At 38.1% G+C, this 20330-nt stretch overlaps 1 protein-coding gene across 1 annotated transcript in view; it reads left to right on the top strand.

The window, feature by feature from the left end:
- LOC126273372 (leukotriene A-4 hydrolase) overlaps positions 1-20330 on the top strand; it is a 98250-nt gene that overhangs the window by 70970 nt on the left and 6950 nt on the right. Inside the window, exons 10-12 of the mRNA XM_049976923.1 lie at positions 5807-5978; positions 6104-6337; positions 14395-14499. Coding sequence (XP_049832880.1) covers positions 5807-5978; positions 6104-6337; positions 14395-14499 — 511 coding nt within the window. The remainder of the gene's footprint in view (positions 1-5806; positions 5979-6103; positions 6338-14394; positions 14500-20330) is intronic.

Below are 20330 nucleotides of genomic sequence, written 5' to 3'. Positions count from 1 at the left end.
AAGCATAAGAAAGGACTTGAAACAGGCTGTCTAAATTTGCTAAATGTTCAGCATGTGCATGACCTGAAATGATAATATTGTCTAAATAGTTAGCACAAGAACAAATGATTGGTGTTAACTGTTCTAGGAAGCATTGAAAAGTTACAGGAGGTGAAGACTTCCAAACGGTAGTCTTTAATACTGGAACAAACATAAGTGAATGTTTATCACAATATATTGCTTGGGCTGTTCGTGCAGTGGTAATTGTACATATGCCTCTCACAATTCTATTTTTGAAAACTATCTGCCCTGTCCCAGTCTGTACATCAATTCCTCTGGACATAAGAGAGGAAAAGAATCCACTACTCTTTGTGGCTTTACTGGTGCCTTCAAGTCAACACACAAACATAAACAGCTGAAGGCTTCTTCAGAATGATCAAGGGTGATGCCCATTGGCTTGTAGGAATGGGTTGGATAACACTGATATCTTGCCATCTTCACAATTCCTGAGCAACTTACACACATAATTCATTGGGGCTGTTGTGCACGAAAAAATTGCAGCTGTGGGTTGTCCTTCACAGTTACATGTGCTTCGGTTGTAAACACATTGTTTTGAATACACAAATTGAATAAATCAAATAAATCTGATGCAAAAATGTTTGCTTGCTTTTAGAATTGAGTGCAGGAAATGATACACACTTCGTCACACCTTGAAAAGTTGCCGGCAAACTTCACATGCCAAGGACTGAAGTAGGCTGCTGTAGCGATGGGCTGCCGATTCTGTCATAAGTGTCTTTATTTATCATAGAAACAGAAGCACCAGTGTCCAGCTGTAAGTTAATTTTATTTTGTTCCACTCTTAAATGAACAAAAAGTTCATTCGACTGTTGGGGTATCACAATGGAAGATTTCCGAAATGTGGAAGTACTTGGTTTGGCTTGCACCTGAGTGAGTGGGGTGGTCCATATTGTGTACACTTCTTAACAGTGTTGTTGCTGTCATCGTACACTAGCACAACAGTGGCTATCGCCCTGCCCTTGCTTGCTGCATAAGCACGATGACTGAATGTGACCTTCACATCGACACTGAAAGCAGTTACCTTTACAACAAGGACAATCTTTCCGATCAGGCCTCAAAAAGTGTTGTAACACACACTGTGTGCCATGAGACTGAATGTTTTTATGTCTGCTGTTCTTATTATTTGTCTGAGCTCTATTTAATTATTTGAATGGTATTCTGTACACAATACTGAGTGTCTGATGCACTACGAACAAAAGAAACACATGGAGACTCAAAATCAATCTCTGTCTAGCCCACAGCTGTCTGAAACTCTGCTGTATGCAGAACTTTCTTTAAATCGGGGTCAGGCCATATTAGAATTGCAGTACGCATGCATTTATCTGATACATCTTGAGTGATAACATCATACAACATGACTTAACTGTAGTTAATTCCAAATGAACAATCAAACTTACAAAGCCTGTTGAGACTGCTCAGTTCTGCTATCCACTGACTGACTGAAGAGGATGCTACTCCTGACAAAAGAATTTAAACCATTCAGCTGCTACGTGGATTTGACTATCAAAATGATCGTCCAGCAATTTCACAAGGTCATTGTACAGGGTGACAATTATTGAATTATATGAAATAAAATCATCAAATCTTCTGGACAGTTTGTGTTAGGATGTTCAAACTGCACGGCTGGCTGTGGGGCATGATGCGAATTGGTATGCTCATGCATTGTTTGGTTTAGCAATGAAGCCCACTTTCATTTGGATGGTTTTGTCAATAAGCAAAATGAGAGTGTTTGGAGGACTGAGAATTTGCATTTTGTGTCCGAGAAGTCTCTTCACCCTCAACGGATGAATGTAGTGTGCAATGTCCAGTCATGGAATAATCAATGCGATATTCTGTGATGCCACAGTGACTACCGAATGGTGCGTGGAAGATACTTTCATCCTCATTTTCCAAAGTGACCCTGAGTTCAACAAGATGTGTTTCATACGAGATGGATCTCAACACCATCGAGGCAGGAGATTGTTTGATGTCCTGGAAGATCCCTTTGGGGACGCATTCTGACTCTGGAGTACCCCGAGGCCACTGGTACAGGCCTCAATTGGCCGCAATATTCTCTGGATCTGAACACATGTGACTCCTTTCTGAGGGGCTATATTAAAGACAACAATAACCCCAAGACCATTGCTGAGCTGAAAACAGCCATTCAGGAGCTCATCTATGGCATCGATGTTCCGGTGCTTTGGTGGGTCCTGCAGAATTTCACTATTCATCTATGCCACATCATAGCCAATGATGGGAGCCATGTCAAACATTTAATATATCTGAATATCTGTAGTGATGTTTACTTGTTGAATAAAGTGTGTACACACCGTAGTTTGTAAATAATAAACATTTTTTTCCGTGTAGTTCAATAATTGTCGCCCTGTATTTGACTTCCTAGGGAACAATTTCGGCACATAATTTGACGTAGAGGTAATACATGTCAAGAACCATGGTGGATAAAAAGTATGCATTGTGCACTATAGCTGTTATTTTGTAGGTGGCAAAGTATGCCTCTGATTGTGTCCTATAGTCCGATCAACGTTTTGTACCTCAGGCTTGGTGAAATGTAGTAAGACACACACTAATACAACAGAACAAAAATTGAGCAGCCAGAAAATGTGTACAACTTGCACATAGGACAGGCAGCTGACATGAAAGATGAACAGAGTAGGAATTAAAAAGGTCTGCAGTTGTATGTGTCTTGTATGTTGCTTGTCTTGTGAGGAAGAATAATTGTAGGACTGTTCCAGTTATGGTGAACTGTCTTCCTCCACTGGCATTCTCCAAACAGTTTTGCAAGTTTCTTTTGTATTGCTTTTCAACATGCTGTAATCATTTCTACAGAAAGACAGTCTCCAAGTGTCATTCATTTCTTCATATCTTGAAAGGCTACATACTGGTGAACATAATCTTGCAGTACTTCTGGGCAGTGATCATTTTTATTAGTAAATGCCTGTATTTCTGACTCATCTTTTGAATTACAAAAACATTTAAAGAGATCATATAGTGTCTGAACGATATTCTCAGTGTTGATAGTTCTTGTGCTGTCTTAGCTCTTGAAAAGGCATGTCAGCCTAGCATAAGTTTCTGTTTAATGAGATGAAGAGTTTGGCATTGTCATAATCTGATATCTTAACCAGCTTTTTATCCAGTCACTATTGACTGCCAGGCAATTTTTCTTAGTTTCTACATGAATTTTCTTGCAGATTTCAGTTCTCAAATTACAATTTGTTCTGACCTGTTCCTTTTGTAAGTGTATGCATCAATTTGCAAAATGCATGCACTTCCCATGTGAGACTCTTTCTATATGGAAAATATTAACTCTTTTGACAAGTTGAAACTGTGTTCTGAAGTGGGACTCAAAGATGTAACTAGATCTTGTCTTTTGCAGGCAATGTTTTAGCAGACAGAGATTCTGCTACAATTCACGCAGTTGGTGTACAGCTTCCACCTGCCTTACAAAACCTCACCCCTCTCTATTATTCTGATTCAGTTTCTTATACCTGGTTCAGAATAAAAAAACATGATTGTCAATTAGGTGTGGAAAATGGTAATCAGGTTGGTTCATGGCTACAATGCAGACAGATGTGCAATCCAGTATTGAACATGTTCACACTTTTTCAATTAAAATGCAGTGCAGATTTTGCTTTGCGAGATTGTAGTGACTTGATCACTTTATTGCTCCCTTCCACTGATAGCATCAAGTACTCAGTCAAGGCAAACAAAAAGTAAAATATCAGTACAGAGAAACAAAGCACAACAATTATGCTAGTGGCCGTAATTGTGGTATCATCCAAAAATTGCGGTGCCACACCACAGTCAGCAACACGCATTGATACTACAGACATGAGCAATATCACACTGCAATCCATAGTGACAAATGGGAGAGGCTATCCTCTCTCTCAGTGCTGCAGCACCCTCATGCAAAGGTAACAGCTGTGCGGTTTCGTTCGTCCATTACCTGCACCTACCTGTGAACTCGTTGCAGCAGATCGCTGGTAGGAAAGCCAAGCACAAACCTACCATACTGCACCTCACACCAGGCTGCATACAACATAACTATTCTAAGAATCGGGAAAAGGTCTTAATTTTGAATGAAAGGTGGAAATACTTCCAAAACTTTGGTATATTCTGAACCTAGAGATGTACACGTTCACTGCCAAGCCCATGCTAATCTTAACACAGTCATGCACAAACTCTTTCATTCATGTTAGCAAGTTTATGGTAGCGTATTTCCCAAATCTGAGCAGCTACTAAGCACAGATTGTTCTTAAATGAAAATGCTTGCCATACTATTACATTCATCGGTGTCTAACGCACTCAAGTTTGTAGTCACCGATCTGCTCTATACGCCAAGCAGAATTACTGTCTTTTCTCATACACAAAATTATTTAAAAATATCTGTACTGTCTAAAAAAAAGAAACACTGGAATAAATATGCCTTCACTTTAAAGCACTTTTGAAACATGTTGCACAACTAAGACCGGCAAATTATAACTTTCTTTGGAGCTCAATACTACATACAACCCTACCATTGAAAGGCTGAGCTCCAACCCCCTTAGACTGCTGTAAGCATTCTCTTTCTCCAAGAGAAAAGATGTACAAAGAATACTCCGTTCTTGGTCAGTATTCTTTATGGCCAATAGAGAAACATTATTCTCCAGTGTTTGTCCGTGCTTTTCATGCCTAACAAATCAACAAATAACACAGTTTTGAACTGTACTTTTTACCGAAATAAGTATTTAACATTCTGATATTTTGTTATATTGTTAACTATTTTCATTTGCACTCGAATAAGCTTTCCTTTTACCATAGACTTACTTAGCATACTATAATACAAAATTCCCTGTCGTCTGCATTCACACTATCTTAAAACTTTCTCACACTAGTTCGTACAGTGTTCATCAGTAGAACAATGATATACATATTTACTTTAGACCACATTCACACATCGTTCACACTACTAAAAGCACATACAAAAGTGTACAAACATAAATAAACAAAAAAGCCTTCAAGAAATAAACAGAACAATTAACAAAAAAATTCTCTTGACCTGTTTCTTGAATGTCTCTGTGCACTCCTGGACTCTGGTGTTCAAAATTCTTAACTACATATACATTGGTTCTTTCTGTTTAGTCCTCTCCACTACTGACTTCTAGCAGATGAAAATTAGAACTATGTACTTGACTGAACCCACTTTGCACCACTTGTCACTCTGCACGTATGAGTCATTTTCCCAATACACAGGAGCGATATAAGACACCATGCCTCAAAGTCAATAAAGAGCCAAGCTTGGAAGCACTCTGTCCCAGTTCATTACCTCAGCTGAAGCAGTCAACGTTATCAAGTAGGACTAAAGAGTTAGTCGAGTCTCAGAAAGAAATGTAATTTTGTAAAATGATGAAAATTGTACTTAAGAGAATTGTAATTATATGAGTCAGGTGAGGGAAAGGATTGCATCAAATTAAGTAAATCTTTTTATCATTCATATAATAAAGTGAACTAATATCTCATATGTTGTAGTTCCAATTAACCATCTCCCAGAGCAACCAAAGAACCCAAGTTATGGTCATAACAAGTAGGATCAAGAACTGGGGCTGTCTCAGTTCAGAGTTTTGCATTAGTAGTCCTTTCTTTTCCTCTGTTTCCTGAGAATGAGGCCTTTGGCATATAAATATTGAGAAGCCAGCAACTTGCAATATTTATGTTTCTGTTATGGTGGATTTATTGGGTACTATTAGTATCTTCAAACAACTGCATGTTACAGAGAAATTTGATCCATTTCTAAGAGCATACCTTGAGAAATTCAAATACAAGTCAATTGGAACAGATGATTTCAAGGAATTTTTGTATGAATACTTTGCTCAAAATGAGGATCTGAAGAAAGTTGATTGGGACACATGGTTAAAGAAGCCAGGAATGCCTCCAGTCATACCCGAGTAAGTACAGAGAAAGTACCAAACAAAATATGTATATACTTTCTATTTATAAATGGTGTTTATTTTTTACACGAGCTGGTGGTATGTTAAGTCCAGTCACAACTCTGGTGTTTCTGTTTTTGCAGTTACAAAACTTCACTGGAGGAAACATGTACTGACCTTTGCAAGAAATGGGTGAAGTGGTCAGAAACTGAATCTTGTCCATTCACTGCTACAGACCTTAAAAATCTGAGTTCCCTGCAGGTGAAAGAATTTCTGGCTCAGCTGTTAGAAGAGAAACCATTATCTCTTGAAAAACTGAAGACTATGGAAAAAATTTATAAGCTTAATTCAGTAAAAAATTCAGAGATTCGATTTAGGTAAGTTTCAGTGAAGATGTACACATAAAAATTGGTTTGAACCACACTTTTCTGATTTCATTTCATTTTTCTTCATACGTTGGGTTTTGTTACTACTGTTACTGTAGTCATTACATTGATTCCCCACTTTCATGTTCTTCTTCTCTCTATCTGCAATTTACAAGATTCCTTGTCTGGTGTAAGGTGTGAGAAAAGAGATGACACTTCAAGTTAAAGTCTTATCTATTTGACTCATTACTCAGTTGACTGCTTTTCAGTTTCTCTTCAGTTTTCAGGGCTTAGGTATTGTATTGTATATGGACATCTTATATGCTATTGTCATCAGACATGAGCAGTTTGCAAAATGGTGTTCTGTGGATCTGTCAACACTAAGAACAACTTCTTCTAAATGTAGTTTTACATTTTTAATTTTTTTATTATTTACTTTTACTATGTATGAAATACTCTTATGCACACTGAAATCTAAAAATGTAGCAATAACAATTTTTAAATAGCATTGAATCAGAAGCATTACATTTCATTCATGGAATAGAACAGCTGTATGTAGAAAAGAAGACAACATGTCCGTGACAGAACACACTACATAGCCATGAAATCTATGTATGTCCACATGATGCCTCTTTCCTTGTATCCAGCTTAGGTGCTCGGAAATAAAAGTGCCTGTACAAATTTTGGGCCAAGAGTGTACTGTACTTATACTCACTCATGTGTACATCAATTGCCTCATTCTTCAAGCAGAATGCTATGGATCCACTTCTTTGTTTGACAATTTGTGCTGTGTTTAGTGTGATGAAAGGTGACAATTAGAAAAAACAAAGGTTACTACAAGTAAAACAGTATTTAAGTAACAGAGGTCAGTTGCAGCTTGTAGTTTCTGTACTGGAGAAGGCTGTACCATTTTTCGATTGGAAGTATGGTGCCAGGACTTTCTAAAAATTTTACAATCCATATCTCATTTCCTTTTCATAATCGGCTACAAATAACACCAAAAGTGATCTCCAAGGTAAGATCTGTAGGTGACATATTTAGCTGCCAATGTCACATTTAGCTGCCAACGTCACATTTTCCAACACTTTATCACAACAAACTGTGCTAAAAAATTATGCATTTCTTAGCCATCTTTACTGTTTTTGATCCTGTGCTTGAGACATTTAATATTTTTTGTGTGAGTTCAATCCATAGCATTTATTAGTTTGTGCAATGAGATAGTGATTTTCTAATAGGCTGACAGAAGCAAACCCAGAAGCCGACAAACTGTTTTAAGCATTTACAAAGCTAACCTGCCATGTTTTTTGGTTTATTCATACTTGTATATTATGTAATTAAGTACCTCAAGTGCTACATTGCATTAAAGATCTCATCTAGCTAGTCATTTTTATTACGGTTTGTTGCATTAAAATGTCAGGAAACATGATAACTATGCCTAAATGTGTTATCATACAACTACACTGCTCTGTTGAAATTATGTACTTGTTCTTCCCTGTATTTTTACTGTGTCTGTTCTTGATTGACGTTCAGATCAGGTCACGGTGCACCAAGTTCCTTCGCTTCCGCCTTAAGTTCATGTTCCGAATTTTTGCCTAATAAATTCCACTCTGAATTCGTGTTGTGTTGTTTCCAGACTTGTGGAATGCTACAGGCATTTGTAAGAAAATAAAATACAACACGCAAGAACTCAGGCACAATACACCAAAAAAAAACCTTGCAAATAACACACTTTACCTCTCAAACCTTGTCAACAAACAAGGAAAAATAAAACACTTTATCCCTCAAATGTTATCAACAACCAAGGAAATTATTAGCATCTAAAGGTAATGGGAAATGTTTCAGATGCTTATTTCCTCTAATCAGCTGTGAAACTCTTGGTAGACAGTCCCACTTATGTTACTGTGTTCTAGTCACTCTAGCGAGAGAATTACAAACTTAGCATTCGATTCCTAAAGTGGATAAAGTTGCCAATGCTGGCAATGAAAAACTGTCTTCACACAATCTAAATATTAATATTAAACATTACTCAGTGAAGCATGAAAGCATAATAGAGATACCGAGGGATTAGATAACTGACGTTCACTCACTCTGTGGATTCCATTTCATTGTAAACAACAAAATGTAAAAGGTTGTTTAGGCACTCTTAGGCTGAATGAACTGCCTACAGGAGAACCATAAGAGGTCTGTACCCTGCAGAAGCCACGATTCCTAACGTCCGCTGTGTGGAGCTGTAGTTGAGTCAACACACATTGATCCCTGACAGCAGCAATGGGCAGGGAGTGGCAGCTTTGCAGGCCCACCTCAAGCAATAGAATAATGTAATTTTGTAAACATCTCTATGGTATTGTCTCTCTGTTGTCACAGCTCTAAAGATGGCTACTGTTTCTGCCTGCAGCCATTACTGCTTCACAGCTGAAAACTGGCAACAGTGCTGCGAGCTGTTAGGGATCCTCTTAAACTATCTCGACTATAAGTGGTATTTCAAGGTGCAATCAACAGACTGTCGTCATTTTAATCCGCTTCAAAGTATTGAAAATGCATCCTGAAAATTTAAATTCTGTAATCCATTACTGATAAACATAATTTATTATATAATATTTTGTGGCTGCTCTTCCTCAGAGTCTACAAGTCTCACCTAAAGGTATTATATTTTACAAATACAAAGTGGTAGAAGCACTGTGTTTGCAAATTTTAGAAGGATTTTGTATTTTTGCTTGGCAATACAAGGTATGACAGAAAAGTAATGAGACTGGCAGTACTGTGAGCAGCTGGGCAATGCTGTGTTGTTCTACTTGTGTAGACCGGTGTGTTCATGCCTTCCAGATGCTCAGTCCGAGTCAGCTCTGTATAGCCATCACTTGATTTTTGAGAGTGCCGTTAGTGAAGTTGTGTTTTTGTTGTGTGGTACAGAAATGGAACAGCAGGATTTAGAACAACACTATGCCACCAAATTTTGTGCTAAACTTGGGGAATCTACGAGTGTGATTTTCGAAAAGTGGAAACAGCCCAGTGGGAACATTCCTTATCAAGGGCACAATTTTTTTCTGGCACAAATCATTTTTGGAAGGCTGACAATGCGTTGAAGATGAATCTTGCTCATGGAGGCAGTCAACTTCAAAAACCAATGAAAGTGTCGAACATGTGCATGGTCTTATGAGATCAGACCAACATTTAACAATAAGGATGGCAGGTGACCTGTTAAACATAAATACTTATACTGTACATCAAATTATGACTGAAGTTTTGCACTTGAGAAACGTTTGTGCCAAAATAATGGCGAAAAACCTCACAACTGAGCAGAATGACAGTTGAAGAAACGTGTGTTGATCTTCTTGAGAAGACTGCCAGTGACCACAAATGGTTCAATTGTGTGATCACTGGTGATAAGCCCTGGATTTTTGAGTATGATTCTGAGACAAAGTGGCAAAGTGAGGAGTGGCACACTGAGACATCTACTCAACTGAAAAAAGCTCAAATGAGCAAAGATCAAAACAAAGCCAATTTGCTTTTTTGACAGTAGCGGTATTGCACATAAAAAAAATTGTTCCTCCAGGGCAAACTGTCAAGCAAGTGTTTTACAAAGATGTCCTTGAAAAGCTCAGGAAAAGGCTGAATCGAGTGAAATGGTACATTCCAAACAAGTGGATGCTGCATCATGTTGATACCCCATGTCATACTCCCACTCCTGTCATGGAATTTTTTACTCAAACCCCCCTGCTTCTCTGTTTACCAGTGTAAAAATTATCTTATTCTGTATAGAATTTTGATCTTACTTTTAGTGCCTCCTGTGGGGGTGCACAGAATTTTTTTCCAGGAGGCTGCAAGATTTTAAAATCCCCATTTTTTATGTAAACGAGTTGGTCAGTCTCAAGAAATCTTACACTGCAACTACTAAATTTTGTAGATAACACAAAAAACTTATTATATACCAGAGAACTGAGGGCTATCCACTCAATATATTAATGAAAACACTGTACTTCAGATGCAAGGGGTAGGAGGGGAAGGCGAGGCATGTGCCCCTCTTTGTCTGTAATCATCTATGCATTTCACTGTATTTTCATTGGACTCAACAGACATCATTTGCACATACGTCATCTTAAAGCATAACCACAACACAGTACATAGCAAAACACACAGGGCGACAACTGCTTGTTGGCTGCTGAACATTGCAAGAGATTCCCACTTTACCCAGGAAGCTACCTGTCCTACATTTTGCATAAATTACGAATGACTGTGCTTGCAGTATTGGAAATTTGGAATATATGAGCAAACTGAACAGAAAAAAGGCATTAAGTCATAAATACTCTGAAATGAAAATTCATCCTGTTTGGATAACACTGATCTGTGCTCATCAGTGTAGTATTTAAATATTAAGTCAGTAGTCTTGAACTGCAACCTTGTATGTCAGTTTGTTCATACAGCAACATCTTATGGCAATTTTTATTTAACGTCTGGCTTGAAATTAATTTTCCCATTGTTTCATCTAATATGTTATTAATTAAGTGTTTTAAGACAATAATAATTTTACATTTGTTTGATATCAAGATAAAGAGGATTTTTTTTCACTCTCCTGTAAAACTGAAGTTCTTAATGTACGAGGCTGCTGTTAATGCCATTAAACTGTTATTTATTTTTGCTCCTTTATAGTGTATTTTGTTATTCAAATCTAGTGTTGTACATAACGCTACATCTTTCACTTCATACAATAACAAAAATTTTAAAAACATCAGATCCTGCTTACATGCTTTGATAGCTGCATTACCCAAGAGACCTTGTTTCTTAATGTTCTCATCTTCCCCACTCCACCACACAATCCCCTGCCACACTAAAATGTTTGTTTTTGGGGACAGACTTAGCACAAGGTGACAGTGTGGTTGTGAGCCAATGAATGTGCATATGAAATAAAGATTGTGGTAACAGATTGACTTATATCATAGTCTGTTGTGTACATTTTTTGTTGGCACCATTTGCCCCATATTTAATACATGTCATTGTAATGAAATGTGAATCCTGCTTTGAAATTGGATCAGTCATTCCTATTTTCATAAAGGATCTGTAATAGAGACTATTTTTAGGCAGTAAGTTGCTCTTGCCATTAGCTTCCTCTGATGCTTTGCACCAAGATGTAATTTTTAATTTTTTCTCATCTTTGGTCCAAGAAATATAACAGACTTCATGAAAGTTATTTTCATAGTTCATTAAAATAAAATTCAAGCATGTTTTCAATTTCAGAAGCATTAAAATGCTTTTCCTAGTGCTTCCTTCTACACTGAACAACATTGGCACTGTTTTCTGTATTTCTTTCAGCTGTTAGGACTATTAATGATCTGGAATATTTTGCTTTCAGATACACTTTGTAAATCCAATTTGTAAATGATAAAAAACTGGACATACATTCAAGAGAACATCAACTCAAATAGCTGTCTGGTCGTCCAGATTTAGGTATTCTGTAATTTTCTGAAATCCCTTAAGGCAAAATTGGAAAGGGAATATCTGCTATCCTTCCCCAAATTTTGAGCCTGTAATCCTCTCCAATAACATAGTCATCAGCAGGGTGTTAACCCCCTAATCTTTCTTACTTCAGCCCCTTATTTTTTTTATCTTTCTTCAGGCTATCTGTATTATATTGTCAATTCACATGTTATGTTCTGCAGTCTTTGTGTGCCCATTGTCTAAACATTCCTGTCACATGTCAGTATTGCATACTAAACTTTTACAGCAAAGGTTTAATGTTTCTATGATCTGTGTGTTTCTTATTGCCCTGTTTGCGATTTCTATGCTGTTTCTCAGAAATTTCATTTAACTCGCTTATATTTTACTGTTGTCCTTTCTTCATTACTCACTTCTCTGCTTCATACTTCATTCATCAATATTGCAATGCAATGTGTTTGGTGTATCACCCTCTCACTTTGTAGGGGCATTTCTTTGCTTCATAACTGATTTTTCATGCTATTAAGAATGCTCATACTTTTACCTGTGTTCATTAATTCCTTACCTTTTTCTGCTTTCCCTACCTTGTAAACGCAATCCAAACAACTTGTGCTTGCTGTTTACAAAAGCAAATTTTTGAGCATCAGCGAGCTGCTTTCTGTCTCTGAATGAAACAATTATTGGAAAGACTTTTTTCCTTGATTTCCTAATGTGTAATGCAATAATTAATTGTACCAATGAATGGTCAAAAAGGTAAGAGTATTGTTATTAAAAGTTGATTTAATAGTTTCAGCATGCTTATTTCATGTCCTCTTTCAAATCTGATGATACTGCTATTGAAAGGAGATGATCAAATTTGTAACCTTACACTTCTGCCCAGCCTAAAGGATATAAGCAGAGCCTAATGTAAATCAGCTATCTCTCTAACATAGATACTAGTTCCGCAGTCATAAAATCTTCAATACCTTGTTTCCCAGCTACCTGACATGAATCAGCAAATTTAGACAAAAGTTCTATCCTACTGCATTCATCTGAACTGAAAAGTCCTGTGTCTGGATTGTTAGATACCAACTTGACTTATGCAATGCAGCTGAAGAACTAGATGCTCACATTTATTATTTCTCATATCTTCTCTCTGCTTTATTATTCTTATTTTTGCTGAGCCTCCTATCCACATGGAAAATAAAGCCTATTCTTCCTGATATTATTTGTCACAGTAAGAAGACTGTCCTGTATGTTTGATATTTTGTAGAGAATTGGCTTATGTGATTTGAAATAAATTATTCATGTTGTTTGTCAGCTCCTTCTCATATCATGCAAGAACATTGTTCTGTGATTGCCTCCATTCTAAATGCAAGTCAGTAAGTTTGTTTTATAGTAAGCAAGAGATACTTTATTAAATTTTGCTTGCTCCTCCTTAAAAAATTTAATGTAATGATTCACACCTTCATTGACAGTTTCACTTTCATTATTTTCTAAAACAAAACAACAAGAACTTTTTCAATTTATGACAACTTGTGGCAAGATATTTGTCATTCCACAATCCCTATTAAGAGCACTTTTGTTGGCATTGTATCAGTCATATGACATGATTCACTATAATGATTTTCAAGCACAAAGAATATACTGCCCCATAACAGCTATCAGTGAGTTTATTTCCTCTTAACATATATTGCTTTCCTTTGCTCTTAGTTCTCACCGCAGGATGAGGAGAAGAGAGGAGGATAATGGGGGTAGCACAATGATAAGACATTGGACTCACATTCAGCATGACAGCAAATCAAAGCCCAGTCCAGCTATCTACATTTAAGTTTTTGGTAGTTTGCCTGAAGTGCTTAAAGTTTAAACTAAATGGTAGGGTGGATCCTTTGTAAGTGACATGGGCTTATTTCCTTCCTCAACCAAAGCTCAAGTTCCATCTATAATGATGTCACCTTTGTCTCCTTCCTCCCACCATCACCATCCCACTCACTTACTCTCACTTTCCTCCCCCTTTTCAGGAGGGGGGAGGTGCTCTTAAATGCAATATTAAAGTTTCCTCTATACTGAGCATACATAGAGTTTCTTTGGCATGTTACTAATGATAGTTTCTAATGTAACTCTGTTTGACCATTTCTGCCCTGCTGCTGCTAGCCACTGAGGCAATACTCTATGAAAAACTATCAGAAAACCAAAAGATCTTTTTTTATTTTGACTCTGTTGTGCTACATTCTAGCCATTTCAAAGTGATGCTGTACATCCATTGACATCTAATAGCATACATCACTGAAAGACAAACAAATGTCATGATATTTAATTTTGATATTGTAACTGTATATTCTTTCTTTTAATATAAATGTATAAAAAATAAATAAAAAAAAACCACCGACACAACTGTCTGCTGATTCTTCTTTGTACCTTTGTGCTACTTGCAATTCATCTGAACTATGTGACTGTTTGCAACATTTTTGTAAGTTTTTTTTTCCATTCTATAATTTCCATTGTCATAATAAAATACACACAGATTTATAAATGATATATTTTGCATGATTAGTACACTTTGAGGATCAGTTATATTTACTAAATGTGCAGTATTCTGTAACAAGAAGTCATTAGTAAAGAGAGATTGCATCTGATCTGCATGTGTTCTTGTTTTAAAGATGGCTACGTTTGTGCATTAGAGGAAAGTGGAAGGAACAAATTCAGCATGCCTTGGACTTCGTGACGGAGCAAGGACGTATGAAATTTGTGCGACCAATTTACAGGTATGAGCTCTTATTCTCCTCTCATGTTAGTCATGTTTCCCAAGCAACCTACATATCTTATTATTTGTTGGGAAAATAATATAATTATTGTTGTCATTAACGTTTTTGTCGTTCCAACAGTGTCGATACACAGAAAAATGTGCCAATTTTAGGATAAAATGGAGCCTGGCAGTACTTGAAACTGTTTCTAGCTGAAAGCAAATAGTGCAGTCAGTACATAGCCATTGGAAAGTTATCTTGGCTGAAGTGTGTACTCAAGGGGTTCTTGCCACTTCTTACCTTCAACTGACCCATCATGCCCTCTGAAATTTAACGCCTTGTACTGTTTTATCAAAAGCTTGTTTAGCAAGAGTGACAGGAAACAAACTGCAGTGTGTCTAAATAGCCACAATCAAATATGATTAATATGAAGATTTGGAGCATAAATGGCTAAAATTCAAAAACCTTGTACAATGTGCCTTACAGCAATATGTGCCAACCAGTGTTGTGAGGGGTGGGAAAGAAACACCAAGATCCAATAGCCAGGTTATAAAATTGCTCTGTAAGCAAAGAGATCTTCATCACAGATTTAATCAAAGTCAAAGTCTAGTTGACAAAAGATGAAAGACGCCTAGATGAGTGTAAAGTCTAAAATTAGCGATTTATGAAGCATTTGGTGACTTTGAAAGTAAAATTTTTGAAACCAATGTAACTAGATATCCCAAGAAGATTTCTTTGCACGTAAAGTCAGTACCTGTTTGAAATCTATTCTGTTGCTCAGTGGCCATACAGGTACCAAAACAGAAGATGACAGAGAAAAGACCAAAATACTGAATTCAGACTTCCAAAATTATTTCACTTCTGAAGATAGTAATATGATTTTACCTCTCACTCATCCTACAAGTGCCGAAGTGGCAGATATTGAGGTAAATGATTGCGGAATAGAAAATCAATTAAATTTGCTCAATAGTGGACTGGATGAGATACCTGTGAAATTTTTACAGAGATGGCATGGAAGACATTGCCCCCCTTCTAACAGCATGTTGTCATAGCAAAGAAGGATACCAAGCAATTGGAAAAAGTGATGGTCATTGTTGTTTCCAAGGAGGGTTCTCAGACATGCATTTAATTATAGGTCTGTCACTGATGTCAGTCTGTTGTAGAATTATGGAACACGTTTAACTTTTACAGTGTGACATTTTTTAAGAATAGGAAGCTGCTCTATAGAAATCAACATGGTTGCTGTAAAAAGAGATCTTGTGGTACACAGCTCACTCAATTCATCCGTGAAATCCCAAGAGACTAGACAAGAGCTTCCATGTGGATGTCATGTTTCTTCACTTCTGGGAAGCATTTTATGCACTTTCACACTGTTGTTAAGTGAACAAAATAAGGGCTTACCAACTATCAGATCAGATCAGATTTGTGGCTAGATTTTTGCCTTCCTAGCAGGTGGAACTGTACACACTCTTAACAAGACAGTCAGCAAATATAAAGGTAATTTCAGAAGTAACCTGAGGGATTTATACTGGGTTGACTGAAAAAGAATACCAAAACTTTGAAAATCTGCATTTAATCAAAGAAACATGATGAAATCTTGGCTAACTAACCAATATGATAAGTACTTAACAGAGTTTCTTTCAGTAGAAAACAAGTTCATAAATGTTTAGTATGACCCTCTCAAGACACTCTAGTGACATCAGCCCGATACCCGAACTCATTCCACACATTCTGTACCCCGGCGTAACAGTTTGGATAGCTGCAGTTATTCCTTCTTTCTGTTTCTTAATGTTAACTGGTAGAGATGGTTGAAACATCATATCTTTAACGTACCCCCATAGCAAAAAGTTATGGGGGATGAGGTCAGGGTTTCTTGGAGGCCAGTGATGAATGCTCTGTCACAAGCTGCCTGGTGGCTGGTGGCTGATCCATGGCTGTGGGTACCTTTCATTCAGACAGGCATGGACAGATAAGTGCCAGTGGGGTGGTGCCCCATCCTGCTGGAATACTAATTGACGTGCTTCTTCTTCGAGTTGAGGAACAGCCAGTTCTGCAACATTTCCAGATAGGTTTGTCCAATTACAGATGCACCTTCAAAAAAGAAGGAGCAAAAGCTTTATTGGCTGAAATGGCCAGTGCCATATATACAGACACTGTCCCGATTGACTTTCTCTGTTGTGTGAAATGTTGCTTCATAGCTAAACACTAGCTTTGAAATAAACTGGTCACCTGTTTGCATTTGCTCAAGTACAAATTTGCGGAACTCAATTCTTTTCACTTATCAGCTTTGGAAAGGGCTTGAACCAATTGTGGTTGATAAGGTTTCTTACTAACCTTTTCCTTGGAACTCTCCAAATAGTCGGTTGCAGAATTTGCAGCTCTCTGCTGGCTGAGCAGGTTGATTTTCTTGGACTGCGAACAAATGCTTCCTGAGTGCGGCCAACATTTTCTTCACTCTTGCACATTCGTCTGGAACTTTTCCCTTTGCACAAACATCCTTTCTTTGTGAATTGTTTATACCAATGTGTGGTACACCACTTATCGGGAGGTTGAACTCTGTACTTGGTTCGAAATGCACGCAGAACAACTCTCATCGATTCACTTCTGCCATACTCTTTGTGCTGACAGCAGATATTAAAGTTACGTGGTCAACAGTGCTCCTAGTGACCAAATGAAACTTCAGAGCTTACTTCAATCAACAGCAGGAAGAGCATAGCTCTCCTTTTCCAATTTTCAAAGTTGTGGTATTCTTTTTGAATCACCCTGTCTATATGATCTAGTGGATAACAACAAAAACTCCGTAAGGCTGTTCACAGACAATGCATTTGTCTGTAGGAAGGAAGAAACACCAGAAGACTCTAGTGAATTGTAGGAAGACTTGAAGGCTGTTGATGATTGCAACAGGTATTGGCAGATGACCTTGAACATAAATAAATGTAATACATTTCGCATAAATAGGTTAAGAGATCCACAGTTGTTCGATTAATTTTGCACCACTTGCATATCTGCAAAGACACCTGGCCATGGATTCAAAGGAAATAGAATGAAACAAACAATAATTTTATTAAAAACAAAGATTCCAAGACTTACCAAGCGGGAAAGCGCCGGCAGACAGGCACATGAACAAAACACACAAACACACACACAAATCCAGTCATGTAGAAAATGCAAATGACTGAAATCAAAATCTACTGATGGGTAACATTCAGTACAGTGTTTTTCAATCTCAAGCATCCTTCATGGCTTACTGTCCAAAAGGTGGTTAAGATGCTGCTCAGCCCTATTGCACTCTTCTACGGAAGCCTCCCTGTGGCCAGCCACTGTATGGGGAAAGTTTCTGTGACAATGCAATAGCAAGTTTCATTTTGTACCAACTACACCTCAGTAGACACTGCACAGGCTTTTCCATTTAGTTGATTCTTGTCTCCTGAAGGAAGGTGTTCAGAAGGTGCACTTGGTGGGACTACATCTACATCTACATTTATACTCCGCAAGTCACCCAACGGTGTGTGGCGGAGGGCACTTTACGTGCCACTGTCATTACCTCCCTTTTCTGTTCCAGTCGCGTATGGTTCGCAGGAAGAACGACTGCCGGAAAGCCTCCGTGCGCGCTCGAATCTCTCTCATCTCTCATTTTACATTCGTGATCTCCTTGGGAGGTATAAGTAGGGGGAAGCAATATATTCGATACCTCATCCAGAAATGCACCCTCTCGAAACCTGGCGAGCAAGCTACACCACGATGCAGAGCGCCTCTCTTGCAGAGTCTGCCACTTTAGTTTGCTAAACATCTCTGTAACGCTATCACGGTTACCAAATAACCCTGTGACAAAACGCGCCGCTCTTCTTTGGATCTTCTCTATCTCGTCTGTCAACCCAACCTGGTACGGATCCCACACTGATGAGCAATACTCAAGTATAGGTCGAACGAGTGTTTTGTAAGCCACCTCCTTTGTTGATGGACTACATTTCCTAAGGACTCTCCCAATGAATTTCAACCTGGTACCCACCTTACCAACAATTAATTTTATATGATCATTCCACTTCAAATTGTTCCGCACGCATACTCCCAGATATTTTACAGAAGTAACTGCTACCAATGTTTGTTCCGCTATCATACAATATAGGATCCTTCTTTCTATGTATTCGCAATACATTACATTACATTTGTCTATGTTAAGGGTCAGTTGCCACTCCCTGCACCAAGTGCCTATCCGCTGCAGATCTTCCTGCATTTCGCTACAATTTTCTAATGCTGCAACTTCTCTGTATACAACAGCATCATCCACGAATAGCCGGATGGAACTTCTGACACTATCTGCTAGGTCATTTATATATATTGTGAAAAGCAATGGTCCCATAACACTCCCCTGTGGCATGCCAGAGGTTGCTTTAACGTCTGTAGATGTCTCTCCATTGATAACAACATGCTGTGTTCTGTTTGCTAAAAACTCTTATATCCAGCCACACAGCTGTTCTGATATTCCGTAGGCTCTTACTTTGTTTATCAGGCGACAGTGCGGAACTGTATCGAACGCCTTCCAAAAGTCAAGGAAAATAGCATCTACCTGGGAGCCTGTATCTAATATTTTCTGGGTCTCATGAACAAATAAAGCAAGTTGGGTCTCACACGATCACTGTTTCCGGAATCCATGTTGATTCCTACAGAGTAGTTTCTGGGTTTCCAAAAACGACATGATACGCGAGCAAAAAACATGTTCTAAAATTCTACAACAGATCGATGTCAGAGATATAGGTCTATAGTTTTGCGCATCTGATCGACGACCCTTCTTGAAGACTGGGGCTACCTGTGCTCTTTTCCAATCATTTGGAACCTTCCGTTCCTCTAGAGGCTTGAGGTACACGGCTGTTAGAAGGGGGGCCAAGTTCTTTCGCGTACTCTGTGTAGAAACAAATTGGTATCCCATCAGGTCCAGTGAACTTTCCTCTGTTGAGTGATTCCAGTTGCTTTTCCATTCCTTGGACACTTATTTTGATATCAGCCATTTTTTCGTTTGTGCGAGGATTTAGAGAAGGAACTGCAGTGCGGTCTTCCTCTGTGAAACAGCTTTGGAAAAAGGTGTTTAGTATTTCAGCTTTAAGCGTGTCATCATCTGTTTCAATGATTTTCTGTCAAGTCGGTACATAGAATTTTACTTTCGAATTCACTGAACGCTTCACACATAGCCCTCCTTACACTAACTTTGACATTGTTTAGCTTATGTTTGTCTGAGAGGTTTTAGCTGCGTTTAAACTTGCAGTTAAGCTCTCTTTGCTTTCACAGTAGTTTCCTAACTTTGTTGTTGAACCCATCCCTCACAGTTTTACTCGGCACATACCTGTCTAAAACACATTTTACAATTGTGTTAAACTTTTTCCATAAACACTCAACATTGTCAGCGTTGGAACAGAAATTTTTGTTTTGATCTGTTAGGTTGTCTGAAATCTGCCTTCTATTACTCTTGCTAAACAGATGAACCTTCCTCCCTTTTTTTTTATATTCCTATTAACTTCCATATTCAGGGATGCTGCAACAGCCTTATGATCACTGATTCCCTGTTCTGCACTTAAGGAGTCGAAAAGTTCGGGTCTGTTTGTTATCAGTAGGTCCAAGATGTTATCTCCACGAGTCGGTTCTCTGTTTAATTGCTCGAGGTAATTTTCGGATAGTGCACGCAGTATAATGTCACTCGATCCTCTGTCCCTACCACCCATCCTAAACATCTGAGTGTCCCAGTCTATATCTGGTAAATTGAAATCTCCACCTAAGACTATAATATGCTGAGAAAATTGATGTGAAATGTATTCCAAATTTTCTCTCAGTTGTTCTGCCACTCATGCTGCTGAGTTGGG

Source organism: Schistocerca gregaria, chromosome 5 (genome assembly GCF_023897955.1).
Source record: "Schistocerca gregaria isolate iqSchGreg1 chromosome 5, iqSchGreg1.2, whole genome shotgun sequence".
In the NCBI taxonomy this organism is placed as follows: Eukaryota; Metazoa; Arthropoda; class Insecta; order Orthoptera; family Acrididae; genus Schistocerca; species Schistocerca gregaria.
Note: the sequence above shows the minus strand (reverse complement) of the source record. Positions and strands in the feature narration are given on the sequence as shown.